This window comes from Panthera onca, chromosome C1 (assembly GCF_046562875.1).
Source record: "Panthera onca isolate mPanOnc1 chromosome C1, mPanOnc1 haplotype 2, whole genome shotgun sequence".
Lineage (NCBI taxonomy): Eukaryota > Metazoa > Chordata > Mammalia > Carnivora > Felidae > Panthera > Panthera onca.
This window is the reverse complement of record NC_138346.1, coordinates 64,593,264-64,610,222: the sequence shown is the minus strand read 5'-3', so window position 1 is coordinate 64,610,222 and position 16,959 is coordinate 64,593,264. Positions and strand designations below refer to the sequence as shown.

At 41.0% G+C, this 16,959-nt stretch overlaps 1 protein-coding gene across 5 annotated transcripts in view; it reads right to left on the bottom strand.

Annotated features, from left to right (window-relative positions):
- Window positions 1-16,959, bottom strand: part of STK39 (serine/threonine kinase 39) — a 318,329-nt gene that overhangs the window by 201,968 nt on the left and 99,402 nt on the right. For all 5 annotated transcript variants that reach the window (XR_013557279.2, XM_060624836.3, XM_060624837.3 and 2 more), the window contains exons 6-8: window positions 10,707-10,816; window positions 10,316-10,417; window positions 7,857-7,990 (exon numbers count right to left, since the gene is read on the bottom strand). Coding sequence is in view for 4 of the 5 variants with exons in the window: in XM_060624836.3 (XP_060480819.1) it covers window positions 7,857-7,990; window positions 10,316-10,417; window positions 10,707-10,816 (346 nt within the window). In the remaining variant the exon portion in view is untranslated. The remainder of the gene's footprint in view (window positions 1-7,856; window positions 7,991-10,315; window positions 10,418-10,706; window positions 10,817-16,959) is intronic.

Below are 16,959 nucleotides of genomic sequence, written 5' to 3'. Positions count from 1 at the left end.
AGCTGTGAGTTTGAGCCCCACATCGGGCTCTGTGCTGACAGCTCAGAGCCTGGAAGCTGCTTCAGATTCTGCGTCTCCCTCTCTCTCTGCCCCTCCCTTGCTCACGTTCTGTCTCTCAAAAATAAATAAACATTAAAAAAATTTTTTTAAGGAGTCCTCATACTTGAAAAGATCGGAAACCACTGCTTGGGAACCAGGAAGCTCCATTAAAACGTTTCCAGGGACTGAACCAAAGGATACGTAAGACTTAGGGAACGTTTTTAAGTGCATCGCTCTAGAAACTACGTAAGTCTACAGGGGCCATAAACTGCATTTCTTTGCAGAGCAATTTTCTATTTAAATTGTTATTGCTCTTTCCCTCAGCCTCAAGTGGAACACTGGTTAGAAGTGCCTGACAAAGAACCCCCGAATCACCACATCCACTGCAATACACAGCTGTTAACTGGTAATTGCTTTGAGTAAATAAAGGTCTAAACAACAGGTGGGCCATGATTGACGGTCTGTGTGCCACATCCCCTCAGCGAGCTTATCCAGATTCATGAGTCCGTACCTTGTTAAACAGGCAGAACTAAAAATGATACCGCTATTTTACGTGATTTAACCGTGGCTGTTATTTTAACGTGCACTCTTACTGATCATCGGCGAGGTGTCTGGCCTCCAGCTACTCCAATTCCTCTTTCAACCTCCCTGTAAATATTTATTAAGCACCTACTACTTGTCAGGCGTCGCACTAGGTGCTAGGCATGCCGCAGTGAATACGACAGACGCAAATACTACCTTCAGCAACTTAATAATCTAGCAGATAAGAAATAGCGAGTGCGGTGAGGCTGTAAGAGGGACGTCAGAGTGTGGAAGCGCTACAGCGCAGCTGTGGCGGGAGGGGAGGGCTGCACAGAAAACCTAAAGACGACCGTTACACACAGCGCGGAGACTTGGTGTTGTGTTTGGCACCTCGTAACATGAAATAAAATCTTAAAAACCAAGGGGTGTAAAAAATAAGTTAGACTGAACTTTTTTAAGGAACCCAGGAAAAGCAAGATGATCAAGAGACTCCAGGTCACCGATTTGGTCGAAAACTCTCATCGCCTTTGTTCAGTTCAGTTACCACAGCCCCCCAGCCAGTCTCTCTGCTACTTCTCTCTTCTTCGTCCTGGCCCAGCACCCACCCTGCTCCAGAGGTGGCTTCTGTAAAAACCCAATTCTTATCCATCCTCACGGACTTCAGTGGGCTGAGAGGTGCTGGCTCCCTCCATCTTCATTTCCCACCACACCCCACGTGAACTCTGTCCTCCGGCTACACGGATGTTCCCACCCTGCTCCCACTCTGCTCTTTCATGACAAAGCACACGCTGCTTTTCTGGCTCCAAAATTTTTTGTAACCAACTGGCACAGCCTTGCTCATCAGTCAAGAACCAGTTTAAATGTCACCATCTTCAGAGATACTTTTATCAGCTCCTACAAGTACATATCCATTGCTCCCTACTCAGTGCTCACACACCAATCTACCCACACACTCCTATTCTGTAATTACCTGTTCCTAGGTCTTCCTGCCTCCACCCCACTAGGTTATAAGCCCTTTCAGACAAAGGACCACCTGGTATTCATTTTTTATATCCCCAATGCCCAGCACAGACCAGAAAACTGCCATAGCTCAATTCTATAACATAATCAAATACAAGGTAGAAGTGATGCTACTAGACAGTCAGAGAAACTACAACTTCTAAAGCCAAATTTAGTCAACGCTGAATTCTAAGCATCTGTTCAATAGAGTAGGGAACAGGAGAATGATGTAATGAAAACGAGACTCATGCTAACAAACAACGAAACAAACAAAAACAGAAAGGGGTCAGTCCATGCACAGCGGAGGTCCAAAAGTGGAGAGCCACATGCCCCCCTTGCTCCTCTGCACCTTGCCTCCTCCTTCCACAAACTAAGGGTGAGGTGTAGGACCAATGTAGAGAGAAGGCTAGGAAATGCCAGACATGCCTGGAGATACACGCCTGGGAAAATACCTTCCCTTCCCCAGCAAGGTCATTTCTATGGTGACCAAAACTGTAAAGGGGAAAAGCGTGCCACAAAGAAAACTTCTTTCTCTGCACTCTCCATTCTTAGCCTTCATCAATAAATACACTCAATCACATAAGAAATGAGAAATGGTTTAAAGGAGCCATATTCTTCTTTGTACAGGCTTAGGATTTATGTTAATAGGTCATATGGGTCATACAAAATAATAGGTCTACTCCATACAGAGAAGAACTAAATTGCAGGTTCTTTATGTGCTCAAAATAACTCAAGTGTCTATAGCTTGGGGGTTAGAATCATACAAGTGCCAAGCTATCTCCATAAGAAAGTATGGGAAAACAGAACTGGAAAGAACGAGAAAATGAGGGAGGAAGAAAGTGATAGAAGGTACAAGAGAAGGTAAGGTGCATGCTGCCCATCTGACTTTAGGTTTTTTTGTGTTTTGTTTACTTTTGTGTTTGTTTTAGTTTTATGCTATAGCAACCACCAGTACAGGATTAATATGGAACCATCAGTGCTGCCTGCCTCTTAACTGAGTACCACATAAGAAAAAGAATTCTGCAAGCATGTTATATCTGACATGGCTGCTAACAATTTTCAAATAATACAACATAATATAAATACAGATACTGTTTTATGAGGAAAGCTAAAATGTTATACCAGAAACCCAAATAATGGTACAGGCTGTGAATGATGATTTAATTTTAAATCCTTAAAAACAATGCAGTAGTCTGCAAGTACCAACATTCTCAGGAGAAAATATCTTAAAGGATTCAGTTAATACATATGGATGAACCAAAGTCCACTGAGACTTAAAATAATTTTCAAAGGATTCAGGATGAACATGATATAGTTTAAGTAGTTCTAACAATATGCATTATAATTGCTAACATCTCATTGACCTCAGGCAGAGCTGTATCTCTCAGTCTCCCCTCCCCCACAAAAGAAATATTCAAGTTTTATTCACTTCTAATGAAATTATCTATGTGACATCCACCCTCTTGTTGCTCAAAGAAAATACTGGTTCTTTTTATAGTTGCCATCCATATGAAGTATGTAATCTACAAGATTAAGGCTCATTTTTTAAGAAATAGCAAAATGTTGTGCTATGCAAATATAAGCACCTCTTAGTCTATGCCAATGCAGAGCATGGACTTGGATGAGGCAAATAGCTCCAACACCCCAGCTCTCTTTTATTAGGAAAGTTCCATGAGCTCTCAAGGTTGGCCGAAAATGCAGCTCATTCTCAGCTAGCCTGAGGGCTCCTACATGGGACTGAATCTGTCCTGGTCACTGTTCCCCTGTGATAGGTTTCTGTCTGTTGCCAAAAAGGTACTCAGCATGGGGCGCCTGGGTGGTTCAGTAGGATAAGTATACAACTCTAGGTTTCAGCCCTGGTCATGATCTCACGGTTCATGCATTTTGAGCCCCACATCAAGGTCTGAGCTGACAGTGAGGAACCTGCTTGGGATTCCCTGTCTTCCTCTCTCCCTCTCTGTCCCTACCCCACCCGTGCACGTGTGCATGTGCGCTCTCTCTCTCTCTCCCCCCACTCCCATTCTCCCTCTCAAAATAAATAAAAACTTTAAAAAAAAAAAAGTAACTCAACAAGACCAGGGTTTTGGTACCTATCAACTGCTTTTAAATTATAAGTAGATGACTATATGCAGAATCAATAAAAATTATCAAAAATCTTGCATTTACTCCTCAACCCACTTGAATCCGGTTTGTTTCTAAAACACTCGTCAGTGAGTCCAAATGATTCCCAAATTGCAAGCTCCCAGTTGTCTCCAGTTGCTCAAGAAATATCAAATATGTAATACAGACCCAACACTGGGGACACAAAGACATAAAGATGAATGACACTTCTAAAAAACTTACAAACCTATGAGGAAATTGGATGTGTAAGTCAATAAATTTACATAATGTGGTAAGTATACAAGAGACGTATCTCTAACATACTGCAGGAAAACTAAGAGTTGTAATAATTCCACTCGGTTTGGAAGAAAACAGCAAATGGTGAACAGCAATCCCAATTTCCTGAATACTTAGGAACCCCTAGGTACTGTGTTATCCTCTTTAAGTGAATTATCATATTCCATGCCCATGACAATCTTATGAAGTAGATGTTATTAGGCTCATTTTACAGAAAAGGGAATTGAGTCATGCAGATGACGATAAAGTAGAGCTAGGAATCTCACCCAGATTTACCTAACTCTAAGAAGATGAGGACTTTCAAGTAAGTGTTAAAAGAGGTTCAAGGAATATAGAGGAAGAGGAAGAGCCTTTGGATAACATAAGCAAAGGCACAGAAGACAGGAAATAGTCATGGTTTCTTTCAGGTTTGTGTAGCAATTAAATGTTTACTTATTTAGTAATGAATACATATTTTAAAGCTGCACCCTATATAATATATAATTCAACAATATTGTTTATTCCCATTCTCATATTTCATCAATCTTTTTTTTCCTCAAAACTTCCCACATCCGTGTCATTTCATTTGAGAGAGAGAGAGAGAGAGAGAGAGAGAGAGAGAGAGAGAGAGTGTCACCTGAGAAGCTGCTATTAAGAAATGGGCAGAGGGCCTGAACAGACATTTTTCCAAATAAGACATACAGATGGCCAACAGACATATGAAAAGATGTTCAACATCACCCATCACTAGGGAAGCACAAATCAAAACCACAATGAAAGAAGAGCCTGGAAGGTTCATTCAGTAGAGCATGCGACTCTTGATCCCGGGGTTGCAAGTTTGAGGCCCATGTTGGGGGAGAGTCTACTTAAAAAAATTAATTAAATTATGGGGTGCCTGGGTGGCTCAGTCAGTTGAGCATCCGGCTTCGGCTCAGGTCATGATCTCAGTTTGTGAGTTTGAGCCCCGTGTCGGGCTCTGTGCTGACTGCTCAGAGCCTGAAGCCTGTTTCAGATTCTGTGTCTCCCTCCTCTCTGCTCCTCCCGTGCTCGTGCTCTGTCTCTGTCTCTCTCTCTCTCTCAAAAATAAATAAACATTAAAAAAATTTTTTTAATTAACTTAATTAAATTTTTAAAAAAACACAGTGAAACATCACCTTACACCAGTCCGAATGACTAGTCAAAAGGTAAAAAAAAAAAAAAAAAAAAAAAAAAAGAGTGTTGGCGAGGATGTGGAGAAAAAGGAACCCTCGCACACTATTAGTGAGAACACTATTAGTGCGGCCACAGTGGAAAACAGAATGGAGGTTCCTGAAAAACTTAAAAATAGAACTACCATATGATCAAGTAACTCCACTGCTGGGTACTTACCCAAAGAAAACACTAATTCAAAAAGATATACGTACCCCTATGTTTATTGCAGCATTGTTTACAATAGCCAAGATACGGAAGCAACCCACGTGTCCACTGATAGGTAAATGGATAAAGAAGATGTGGTATATGAATACAATAGAATGTTACTCGACCATAAAAAAGAATGAGATTTTGCCATTTGCAACAATATGGATGGACGTAGAAGGTATAATGCTGAGTGAAATAAGTCAGTCAAAGAATGACAAGTAACCATATGATTTCACTCGTATGTGGAATTTAAGAAACAAGAAAACCGAATAAAACAGACTCTTAAATACAGAGAACAAACTGCTGGTTGTCATAGGGGAGGTGGGTGTAGGGATGGGTGAAATAGGTAAAGGGGTCTAAGTATATTTATCGTGATGAGCAACGAGTAATGTAGAGTTGTTGAATCACTGTATGGTACACCAGAAATTAATATAATGTTAGTTATGTATGTTAATTATGCTTCAATTAACAAAAAAAAAAAAAAGAGTCCCCTAAAAACTTGGTGCACCACTGACACTCTGTTACAGAGGACAGCTGCACAATAGTGAGATTAGATTATGTTATAATGTAAACATCTAAAAGAAATCCTTAAACTATTAATACTTTGTACTTCAGTAAGTTCCTAACAGAGCACTCTGAGGGAAAGACTTTGTAAGAATTCAAATATATGATGCAAGGCTCTAATTGAGATTTTTTTTTTTTTTTTTTTTTTTTTTAGTGGGGGTGGTGGGAACCTATTATTTGAGTTCATATAGTTAACACCTGGGAAGACTTTCAAGATAATTAAGAAATAAGGACAGTTCATTAAATATAGTGTATAATAATCTAATTTATCCTAAGTTACAAACCTCCTAAAGAAATCTATTGTATCATTAAGTATACCCGTGATTCTACCCTACAGCATTTTTTCCAAAAGGGCTGAAGTTGGGTGACATTACACATCATCACCACTAGGTGGGATCTCAACTAGTGTGAGAATCACAAAGACCAACCACAGTAATGCAGTGCTAACTGGGAAGACAAATACTTCTCTCACTGGGCTTTGGAGGATCAAATTGTTTCCTTGGTGATGGCAAAAATTTATGTTTGGAGAGGACACCAAAAAGAAAGGGAAGACAAACAAGTGTTGCAGAACAAAATTAGAATCTAAGAGCATTCTCACCCAATAGGAGAGTGAAGAAGTAAGCTCAATGAAAGAGTAGTATAACTAGGGAGGAAAAACAAGCCCTACAAATCAAATACAAAGGGCAACTAAGATGTTGAAGCAAAAATAGCCTATTAGCCTATTGGTGTGACAAAACAACTATTCCTTTTACAATAAATAATTTAAAGATGCTTAATAGCAAACAGTCTTCAGATCTCCCATCATGAGGATGAATGGTGACTGATAAAAGATTCAAGGCAAATTCAGTAAAATGTAAAGGAATGAAGAGAGTAGCTATGAAGAACGGGTAAAATAATGGAAATTATGTTTAATCTAGAGAAGGGTTTCTGACTCAAACAATAGACTACTGTGCAAAGATTAAAAAAAAAAACAAAAAAAACCACACAACTGAAGTTTCATAAAGGATTTAGGAATACAGGAATCCCTCCGTCCAAAAGCAAGGTCCTTCCCTGAAACAGAAAGCTTCTGGAGAGAAGCCAGTATTTACATTTTCAAATCTAAGTATCAAATTGAGCCCCTGGGTGGAGAAGGTGGCCAGTAAATCCTCAGAGGCCTCTCTGGGTCTGTCGTCCAGGCTGACTGTATGCCAGGAGGGTACCACACACAACCAAGCTCTACAAAGGGACTCTACCCAGGCAAGGCCTATGGGGCTCACGTCACTTTCTTCTTTAAGAGATAAAAGATGCTGAACTATATTATGACTTGCCAGGATATTTCAAAGTCACAGAAATTAAGAAGGAAGAAACAAACTCAGAAAACAGACATGCTACGGAGCAAGGCAACAACCCAAGAATAAAGAGGAAACACTAACATTGATTTCAAACCTTTTGCTTCTGTTTATATGATTAATGTTTCTAATGCAAAAATCTTAATCTTCTTTACTGATAATCTTTTAAACAGCACAACTTGTTCTGCAACTAAAAGGAAGCTCATGCAAAATTCAATAGCTCTGCCTGGTTTAGACTGGAGCTAGCAGGATATTCAAATCCTGAGAGGTCAGCTCAACCTACACAGTGCAGAATATTAGCTCAGCTTCTGAGTGCACCACTGCCAATTTCTTTTGATTTCTGTTTTATTTCATTTCCTTTGATGACGGAGCCCACACCTAACAAACACAGTGAATCTTATTAACACTAAAAATGTTCCTCCGCCTCTCCTTCATCCTCACTCACTTCTCTCCCTCTTGGACCCGCCCTGTCTTCCACTAACAGGTTGGAAACCAGGGGCCGCAGCAGGATTTCCCTTGAACTAGCAGTACCTTTCAGGTGTCCTCACACAGCCTTTTCCCATGCACAAACAACGCTTTGTGGTGATTCAAACCAGGTCATTATTAACTCATCCACTAAGTGTGACATACCTTTTAGAAGGATCTTTCTGAAGACACAGGGAAAGTAATTTCCTAAAGGACTTGCCGTACTTTTTCATCATTTCCTTATCCTCTACTCCTGTTTCTAAAGTCGGTGGATCATTCTGCAAAGTCAACATTAACACCTGCAGCAGAAACAAACACCAAGACAGAATCTCAGTACAGCAATGGCTACAGTCTTTAATCTCTCACAAAGACCATCCTTGATTTAGGTACAAACATGCTTTTCCCATGATTTTAACCTTCCAGAAAGTGTGTGCTAAAAGTATTCATTTCCCTTTGCAAATCTGCTCAATGTGCCCTTTCACCTTTCTGTTATTCCATTGACAGAACTTACAAAATCTGTTCTGTGTGTTAAGAATGATCTCCCAAAGCGGCCAGGACAGAACTTCTGGGAACTGGCTCTCACACAGCCTGGAGGAGCACGTAGCTCCAGCACAGGGTTAGCGAGGGCCGGGGCTCTGGCTGGGAACGTGCGTGGGGGCGGGGGCCAGAGCAGCAGTTCATGTGCACAGGTCATTCATGAGTAAGGAACCGCCCCTACTCAAGGCTTCTATTAACACACTGCCAACCCTAAAAATAAATCCACACCATCCCAGAAGGTAACACATGATTTCCTTTTCTCTTTTCTTACTGAGAAAACCTACAGAATATTGCTTAAAGGCTTGGCCAAATTGAGACAGTAAGACACTGAAAGACAGCCAGAATACGAGTTACTAAAAACCATAACCAGAGAGCAAAAGGCCGCGCTGCTTTTGGAGGGGGACAAAACCAAATCAAAATACAGCTTCAAATCAAAAAGGTAAAAATTCCATTCGTTCCCACTAACATCATAATTAGTTGCTTTAAAAAAGAATACAATTTGTAGTAAACTATTGACCTATAAAAGGAATAAACCTCATTAATGCATAAATTAGCCTTAATTTATGCAAATGTTATACATGCCAAGACTCCTCTCAAACACTTTCAGATGTGTGAATACATGAAGGATTACAGTGACAGTTTATTGTTTGTGGAGGAAAACAGCAAACAGAAGAAAGTGGGAGAGTTCCAAAGTCCTAGCAGAGTCCCGCAGGACAGGATAGCAGGCTGGGATCAGCAATATGATTTTGGAGCTGGGTGGGAAACGTGAAGGAGTGGGGGAAGAAAGAAAACAATACGAAAAAATAATACAGAAAAACCGGATGGAAGAGCTGCTTTAGCACTCTTTCTCTGAAAGTTCAATTGTTTCCATCTCAACTTTACATTTTCTGCTAACAAAAGCAAGTATGTATGCACACACACACCCTAATCTTAAGTATGTTAAAAATAGGTATATAGACTGGGGCGCCTGGGTGGCTCAGTCGGTTAAGCGTCCAACTTCAGCTCAGGTCAGGATCTCATGGTTCACAAGTTCCAGCCTCGCATCTGGCTCTGTGCCGACGGCTCAGCCTGGAGCCTGCTTCGGATTCTGTGTCCCCCTCTCTCTCTGCCCCTGCCCCGCTCATGCTTGGTCGGTCTCTCTCTCTCTCTCTCTCTCTCTCTCTCTCTCCCTCTCAAAAATAAATAAAAACATTAAAATTGTTTTTTTTTTAAATATGTATATAGAGAAAAGAGTAATGTAACTACACTAAAACCTTAACAGGGATTGTCTGTGGCTAATGAGATTATGAATGATTAGTCTCTTTATTCTTGTTTGGACTGCCAAATTTTTTCCAGTAAGAATGTATTAACTTTTTAATCAGTAAAATTATTTAACCTTTTTTTATCCTCATTTTTTTTAAACCTAAATTTTTCCTGTATTTGCCTAGGAAAAAATTGAAACAAATACAGACGGTACTCTCTGTAAAATACTTTGATAATTTCCACTCAACTATTTCAGCCCCCAAATAAAATCTAATCGGGTAAATCAGCCCTGATTTACCATCTCAGAACTGAGTGAAATAATGACGTAGGCCAGTTAAGAGTAACAAAAGTCTGAAAACAGTATCCAGATGTAGGTTATTGTCTAATAACACTGGGCTCACTTATTTCAGATGAATCACCAACATGACAGTACGAGCACAGGGGTGAAATGTTACAGATCATTCCAAAAAAATTGAGGAAATCTATCCACAAAGATGGTATCACTATAATCTATTTTCGGGTTTTCCTTGGGGGCCTAGGGTATTCTGCTATTAGAGGAGTAATGACCAGCATGTGTCACAGTTCTCAACCTCCACCCACCAATCTGATCACACTCTTCAGACAGCTCTGTGCTAAGAACGTAAAAGCAAGCTTCAAAGCTGGGAATTGTACCACTTTTGTCCTATTTTGTCCACTGAGAACATCAGACAACATTTAACTTGGCTGCATTCCTCCATTAATTCTCCTCAGGACTAAGAGAAAAATGATTATGTTTAAAAGAATTACAGAACCTATTCCATTAAATCCTATTTCAAGCCCAACATATTATTTCCAATAGTAATTACTTTCATAGGAGGGTACTTGTGATAAGGCGCTGCTCCTGTAGCCAATTCAATGGCAGTTATTCCAAAACTCCACATGTCAGCCTTGAAGTCATAGCCTCTCACCTAAGAAAAGAACCAGGAAAAAACACAATTATACAACCGGAAGGTCACACATCATGAGGTCCACAGTATGTCAGGAGTCTACAGAATATATGTACAACTTCGATAATATCACTTTGCTAAGGCCCAGCAATCGGGAATTAAATCTGAGTTACATGATGCATTCTAGTAACATGATTGATTTGAATGAAATTTTAGTGTATTTAATGATACAAAAATATCACTTTTTTATTTTATATATATACACACACACACACACACACACACACACACATTTTTTTTTTTTTTTTACCTGTTCCATGACTTCAGGGGCCATCCAACACGGAGTGCCAACAAATGTTTTTCTTACTTTATTCCGGGTAACATCACCCCCTGTTGCTAAGAATGCACTTACCCCAAAATCTGTAAGAAAAAAAAAATCACCCTTATTTTATGTAAGACATTATTGCTTACAAATTCTGGTTTTATAAACATCTCTTTTCCTGGTGAGCTTTCCAGTGATGATGACTTAATTGTTCCAAACACCATGAGCTCTCTCAGGGACCATCAACGCATCCTGCCATCCTACAGTTTAAACAACATCATCATGGGTCAGCAAGCCCACCAGTCCACAAGCTTAGCATACCAAATTGTATTTTCTATCAAAAAGGTATCAAAAGTCATAACTAATCATAAAGGATTACAGCAATAAAAATAATAACACATTCTTAATGGCCTACATACAAAGGATCTCAGTTTTTAGCTGAAATCATGTATAAGAATAGCACTGGAAGCAGTAAAAATAGTATGTAAGGTAGTTTCCTTTTTTTTATTTTAATGTTTATTTATTTTTGAGAGAGAGAAACAGTGTGAGCAGGGGAAGGTACGGAGAGAGGGAGACACAGAATCTGAAGCAGGCTCCAGGCTCTGAGCTGTGAGCACAGAGCCCGATGCAGGGCTTGAACTCAGGAACCATGAGATCATGACCTGAGCTGAAGTCAGACACTTAAACTGACTGAGCCACCCAGGCGGCCCTGTGATGTAGTTTCTTTTTTTGTCTTTCTTTTACAATGCTTACTTTCTAGCCTCTAATTCCACATCATCAATGTCTGGGGAGTGGCTTTTTTTTTTTTTTTTTTTTTTTTTCTTAAGGTGGCTTGGGGGATGGGTGAAATAGGATTACGAGTTCACTTGTGATGAGCAGAGTAGTGTCTAGAACTGCTGAATCACTAAGTTGTCCACCTGAAACTAACGTAACACTGTATGTTAATTATAGCTCAATTAAAAATTAAGATAAAGGATAAATAACATTCATCTCCCACATTCTCATGACCTTGCTTAAAAGTGCTAACACCTTAGGCAAAATCGTAACGGCAAATCCACAAACCCAGGTACATAAAGCCAACATGCCCAGGTTTGTACATATGTAGCAATCAACACAAAGGAAAAGCTCGTCAGCAAAGACTGTTTTTTTCTTTCTTCCTATGTTTGGTTTCTGGATAATTTTCATAGGTATAGATACAATGGTTTGTAGAATGAAAAAACACTTTTCTTAACATCCATTACATACTAAAAATTCTTTTTGTGAGCAGATAAATTAGGCATACTGTATGGAAATACACACATGCATTTATGCAAAAAATGTTTGTATGTGACAAAAGAGAAAGGAATACCTGGTGATTATTAATGCATGCATTTCTGCTTAGATTTTTATTAAAAGTTCAAACTAGTTAATAAGTTCACGTACCAACTACTCAGGGCTAGTACAGACCTACCAGGTAGAGCCAACTAAAGAACAGCTCAATAGTAAGCTGGTAAATAGTAATTTAAAAAGGTGATCAACACCTCAAAATGCCACAGCAGACTGTGTAGTTTGAGTCCCCGCCAATTCCTCTCGTTTAATTCTCCTTTGCTGGTCCCCTTTCATGACTACCAGGATGACAGCCATTTACCCAAGAGCAAAGTCCAGCACAAACCAAGGTGAAAATGTATTAGCATTTGCTTTAGGTCTTCAATATGAAGTTAGGGCAATATTACACTATAACCAGTTCCCTGAGTTGAAATCTGTTGACTGTTTTACTTTACTTACATTTAAATTTACTCAACTCCCTAAAGGATTTCAACTACAAGTAAAAGGAATAAAAATTGACAAACGTGAGTCTTTGTTCCCACTGCTACACTCATGTTAATACTGAGCAGAAGTGTATTTTGAAAAGGCTAGATAATTTAATTTGCACGTATGTGCCAAACTAAAACTATTTGAATTCTTATATTTTGGTCAGAAAAATGAAGCCTTGTGAAAGCCTTTGTGAAAAGAAATCTCTAGAACCAGTAAGCCAGTCTCCTGTAGGTGGGAGGAAATACAATTCATGTTCTTACAGAAAAGCTAGGTGAATAAAACCATTTGTAAACATCTACTATATTCAGCTAGAGGAAAAGATAATATGATGAGCTTTGAAAAATATTAATTTCAAGTTAATTTATACTTCTGCAAAGTTCAACAATGAATCCAACATCCATTTCTTTTTAGTTTTTTTAATGTTTAGTTTTGAGAGAGAGAGAGTGAGAGCACATGCACATGAGCAGGGGAGGGGCAGAGAGAGAGGGACACACACAATCTGAAGCAGGCTCCAGGCCCTGAGCTGTCAGCACAGAGCCCAACATGGGGCTTAAACTCATGAGCCGTGAGATCATGACCTGAGCCAAAGTCAGATACTTAAACTCCTAAGCCACCCAGGTGCCCCTCAAACATTCCACTTCTATTAAAATAATTTTGTGGGGTGCCTGGATGGCTCAGTCGGTTAAGTGTCTGACTTTGGCTCAGGTCATGATCTCACGGTTCGTGAATTCGAGACCACCATCAGCTCTCTGCTGTCAGCACAGAGCCCACTATGGATCCTCTGACCCCGTCTCTCTCTCTCTGCCCCTCCCCACTTGCACTCTCTCAAAAATAAATAAATATTTTTTAAAAATTAAAATCAAAATAAAATAATTTTGCGGGGCACCTGGGTGGTGGCTAATTCAGTTAAGCATCCAACTTTGGCTCAAGTCATGATCTCACGGTTCACGAGTTCAAGACCTGTATCAAGCTCTGTGCTGACAGCTCAGAGTTGGCTTCAGATCCTCTGTCCCCTCTCTCTGCCCCTCCCGGCTCAGCTCGCATGCTCTGTCTCAAAAATAAATAAACATTAAAAAAAATAATAAATTTGTAACAATGTAATACTAAGTACATATCATCTGTACTCTAAGGAAAAATATATTTTTTAATGCAGTTGCAGCAACCCTACACCCCAATCTCTCCTAGAAGATATAATCCATATAAAAATCCATAGTTAACATTAAATTTTTTTAATTCCTTAAAAATTCCATATGATTACATTACACCTTTTTAAAGCTAGAAAAAAAGCTGAAAAAGATGCATAGGAGCAATTTATTACTGACAATACCCCTTCAATGTATCCTTCATGATTCACGTATTTATTCATAGGCTCCACTTAGAACACTCACTTTAAAGTCATAAACAGATGGCTAAATGTCTTTAATGCTCAGAACAAAAAATTCCAGAGGGAGAAAACGCCAATCCTAACATCTACTCACCCTTACGACTACAGAATAAATACATTGCCAATGTATATACAGAAAGATTTATATGTACTGAGAAACAACATTCTGACCAGAGTACATAGTGTGCCTGTGTAAAAAGGAAAGCCGGTATATTCCGACCAGACAGTGTACCTAGGACAGGGAGAACGAGGTGGTGAACCACTGCACTAAAAAGAGCCCTTGTTTTAGGAGAAGTCCGTCTATACAGCCAAGAAGAGTGCAACCAGACAGACGTGGGTCAGAAACCATAAACATCACTCCGGCGACACGGGATCACAGGCTACACATAGAGCTAGCCCGCCCATCTTCCTGCATCCAGAAATAACTGCATCCCAAACCAGAAAGGATGCTGTCATCCCAGGCACTAAAGGCTCTCTCACATCTCCTGAATCCACCCACCCCGCTCCTTCCGCACTGCTGCTGGGGCAGCCTGCTGAACCCCCACCATCGTCCTGCTTCCCAGGAGACTGGCACGCAGGCCTTTCTCTCCCCGACTTCTCCCTTGAAAGGCCCTCTGCTCCCTAGGAAAAAGTCAGAATCCCCGAGCACAGCATGCACATCGGACTTCCCTTTTCCTCTCCCACCTCAGCTGCCCCTTCTCCCAAATGCAGCCCTGAGGCTGGGCGCTGCTGAACCACTTACTGTTTATTCCCCAAATCCATCACCTGCCTTGCCCTCCACGACGCTGCCTGTGCGCCCAGGTACACTGTTCCTCCACTAAGTGCAGGGCCACCGGCAGGGGGCGTCCTGCTCATCCTTATTAATAATGGAAGCCTCTTGGGCATCCTGACTCCCTGTGCCTCGGAGCTCTTTCACAGCCCCTCGTGTTGGGGTGTGGTTAGTCTGATGCCCACCCAACACCTTTGCCTGATGTGTGGTGTACGATTAAGTAACTTTGGGAACTGTCTTATTTTGGTATATGTGAATGCTTAGCCCTGCGGCGGATCCCCCAGGTTTGGGGCATAGCCACCTAATTTGGAGAGTGGGCAGATCCTCCAGGAAACAGCACGGTCCTCACTGGCAGGGGCCAGGTGTCCCGGTAGTTAGGTTGCACGCCATGCTACTCCCCTACCCTGGGAGTTTGGCACACCCTGAATCTGGGCTTCTGGGTCTCCTTCCTTACCTGGCTTCTTGGTTATGCCTGTTTTTATATTACATTCATATTTATAATCATGAGGGAAACAAAGGCAAGAGAAATGTAGCTAAAATTAAATCTCCTTACAACTTGCAGTCACCTGGGACATGCAGAGCGTGACCATCCTCAAGCAACTCAGGGCTACCTTACTTCCTTGATGTTTTTGCTTTATTAAAGACTAAGAATAACTTATCTTAACAATAGCTAGCCCCTCAAGGTCCTGAAAGCCTGGCTTCCCAATTCCTTAGAGACTTAACGCTATCCCTAACCCCCACTAACTTAAAAGTATATTATCAGTCGCTCCTCACAACCCCAGTGCAGCTCTTTCTGTCCACAGGTCCTGTCCCTGTGCTTTAATAAAATCACCTTTTAGGGGTGCCTGGGTGGCTCAGTTAAGCATCCGACTTGAGCTCAGGTCATGATCTCGCAGTCCATGAGTTCGAGCCCCTCGTCAGGGTCTGTGCTGACAGCTCAGAATCTGGAGCCTGCTTCAGATTCTATGTCGCCCTCTCTCTTTGCCCCTCCCCTGCTTGCACTCTGTCTCTCTTTTCTGTCTCTCTCAAAAATAAACATTAAAAAAAAATTTTTTTAATAAAATCACCTTTTACATCAAAGACATCTCAAGAATTCTTTCTTAGCCATTTGCTCAAGAACCCTATCAATAACATGCTCCTGCTTCTCCTCACCATGTATAAATATGCTTTAAAATAATTGTCAAGTAAATCAATAGACGGACTATTCTCTGCCTTCAGACTGGGATGGGGAGATAAGCATTAACATGTTTACAGTGGAAGATACAAAATATAAGAAAGATATATTTCCTGACTTTAAGAATATTACCCCTGAGGAGAGGGAAGGCATGAAACAATTAACAACAACAATGCGCTGCTGTCTGTGTAGACACGGAGGAGCCAGGAGTGTTAAGAGCCATGGAAGACTCCACATCCACGGGGGCCTTGGACCTGGCCTTCAGGAAGAAGTTAAGACCTGGAGAGGCAAGCCGAAAAGGAAATGGCATTCCAGACAAAGAAGCAGCGTGAGCAAGGCACAAGTGTTGAGCCAAGAGGAAAAAGTGTCTGACAGCTGCAGGGGTCGAACACTCAAATACCTACAGGGGCCAGGCGGGAGTAAAGGAGGGAGGAGGGCCCTGCAAACCAACAGCACAATCCCAATGATTAAAGGGCACTTGATACTCAGTGTCAGCACAGGGGGACCCTAGGAAGTGCTGGGCCCTCCCCAGAAGCCCATTCTCGGTGCCCTCCTACCCCAGCTCTAAAGTGGGCTGCTGCTATTCCACTGGAAAACAAAGTCACCTTAGAGGAATAGGGCCTGGTGTGGCCAAAGTCCCAATTTTCCCAGAGCAAGCCAAATATCAAGACCTTTACGCAAAAGCTCTCTTTTCTGTTGCCGACAACAAATTCATTTTAAAAAAATGACGCAAAATAAAGCAATTATGCCTCCCCGGCTTAGCCTGCAAAACTAATCTGGTAAGTTGTTACAATGCCTAAAATTTACCTAAAATACTTTCACATACACCATGCAACGTTATATTTATGAGACCCAAGTGGTCAACTGACACCCTGACCCAGAATGCCCAGTGCCAGAAGGTTCTGGTAGCATTTGATGAAGGATGCCAGAGGCAGCTGCTACAAGTATTTCAGTTATCTGTATCTAAGTATAGATAAGTACGAGCCAGGTGAATGCCCAAAAGGGGCTATTATTGGAGAATATTAATGCCAGTCACCTGTCGGTAGCCATGATGCACGTGAGAAACAGGCTCTCACTGACCAAAGTAAAGGCAGTCAGCACACAGAGAAGGGCTAAAATT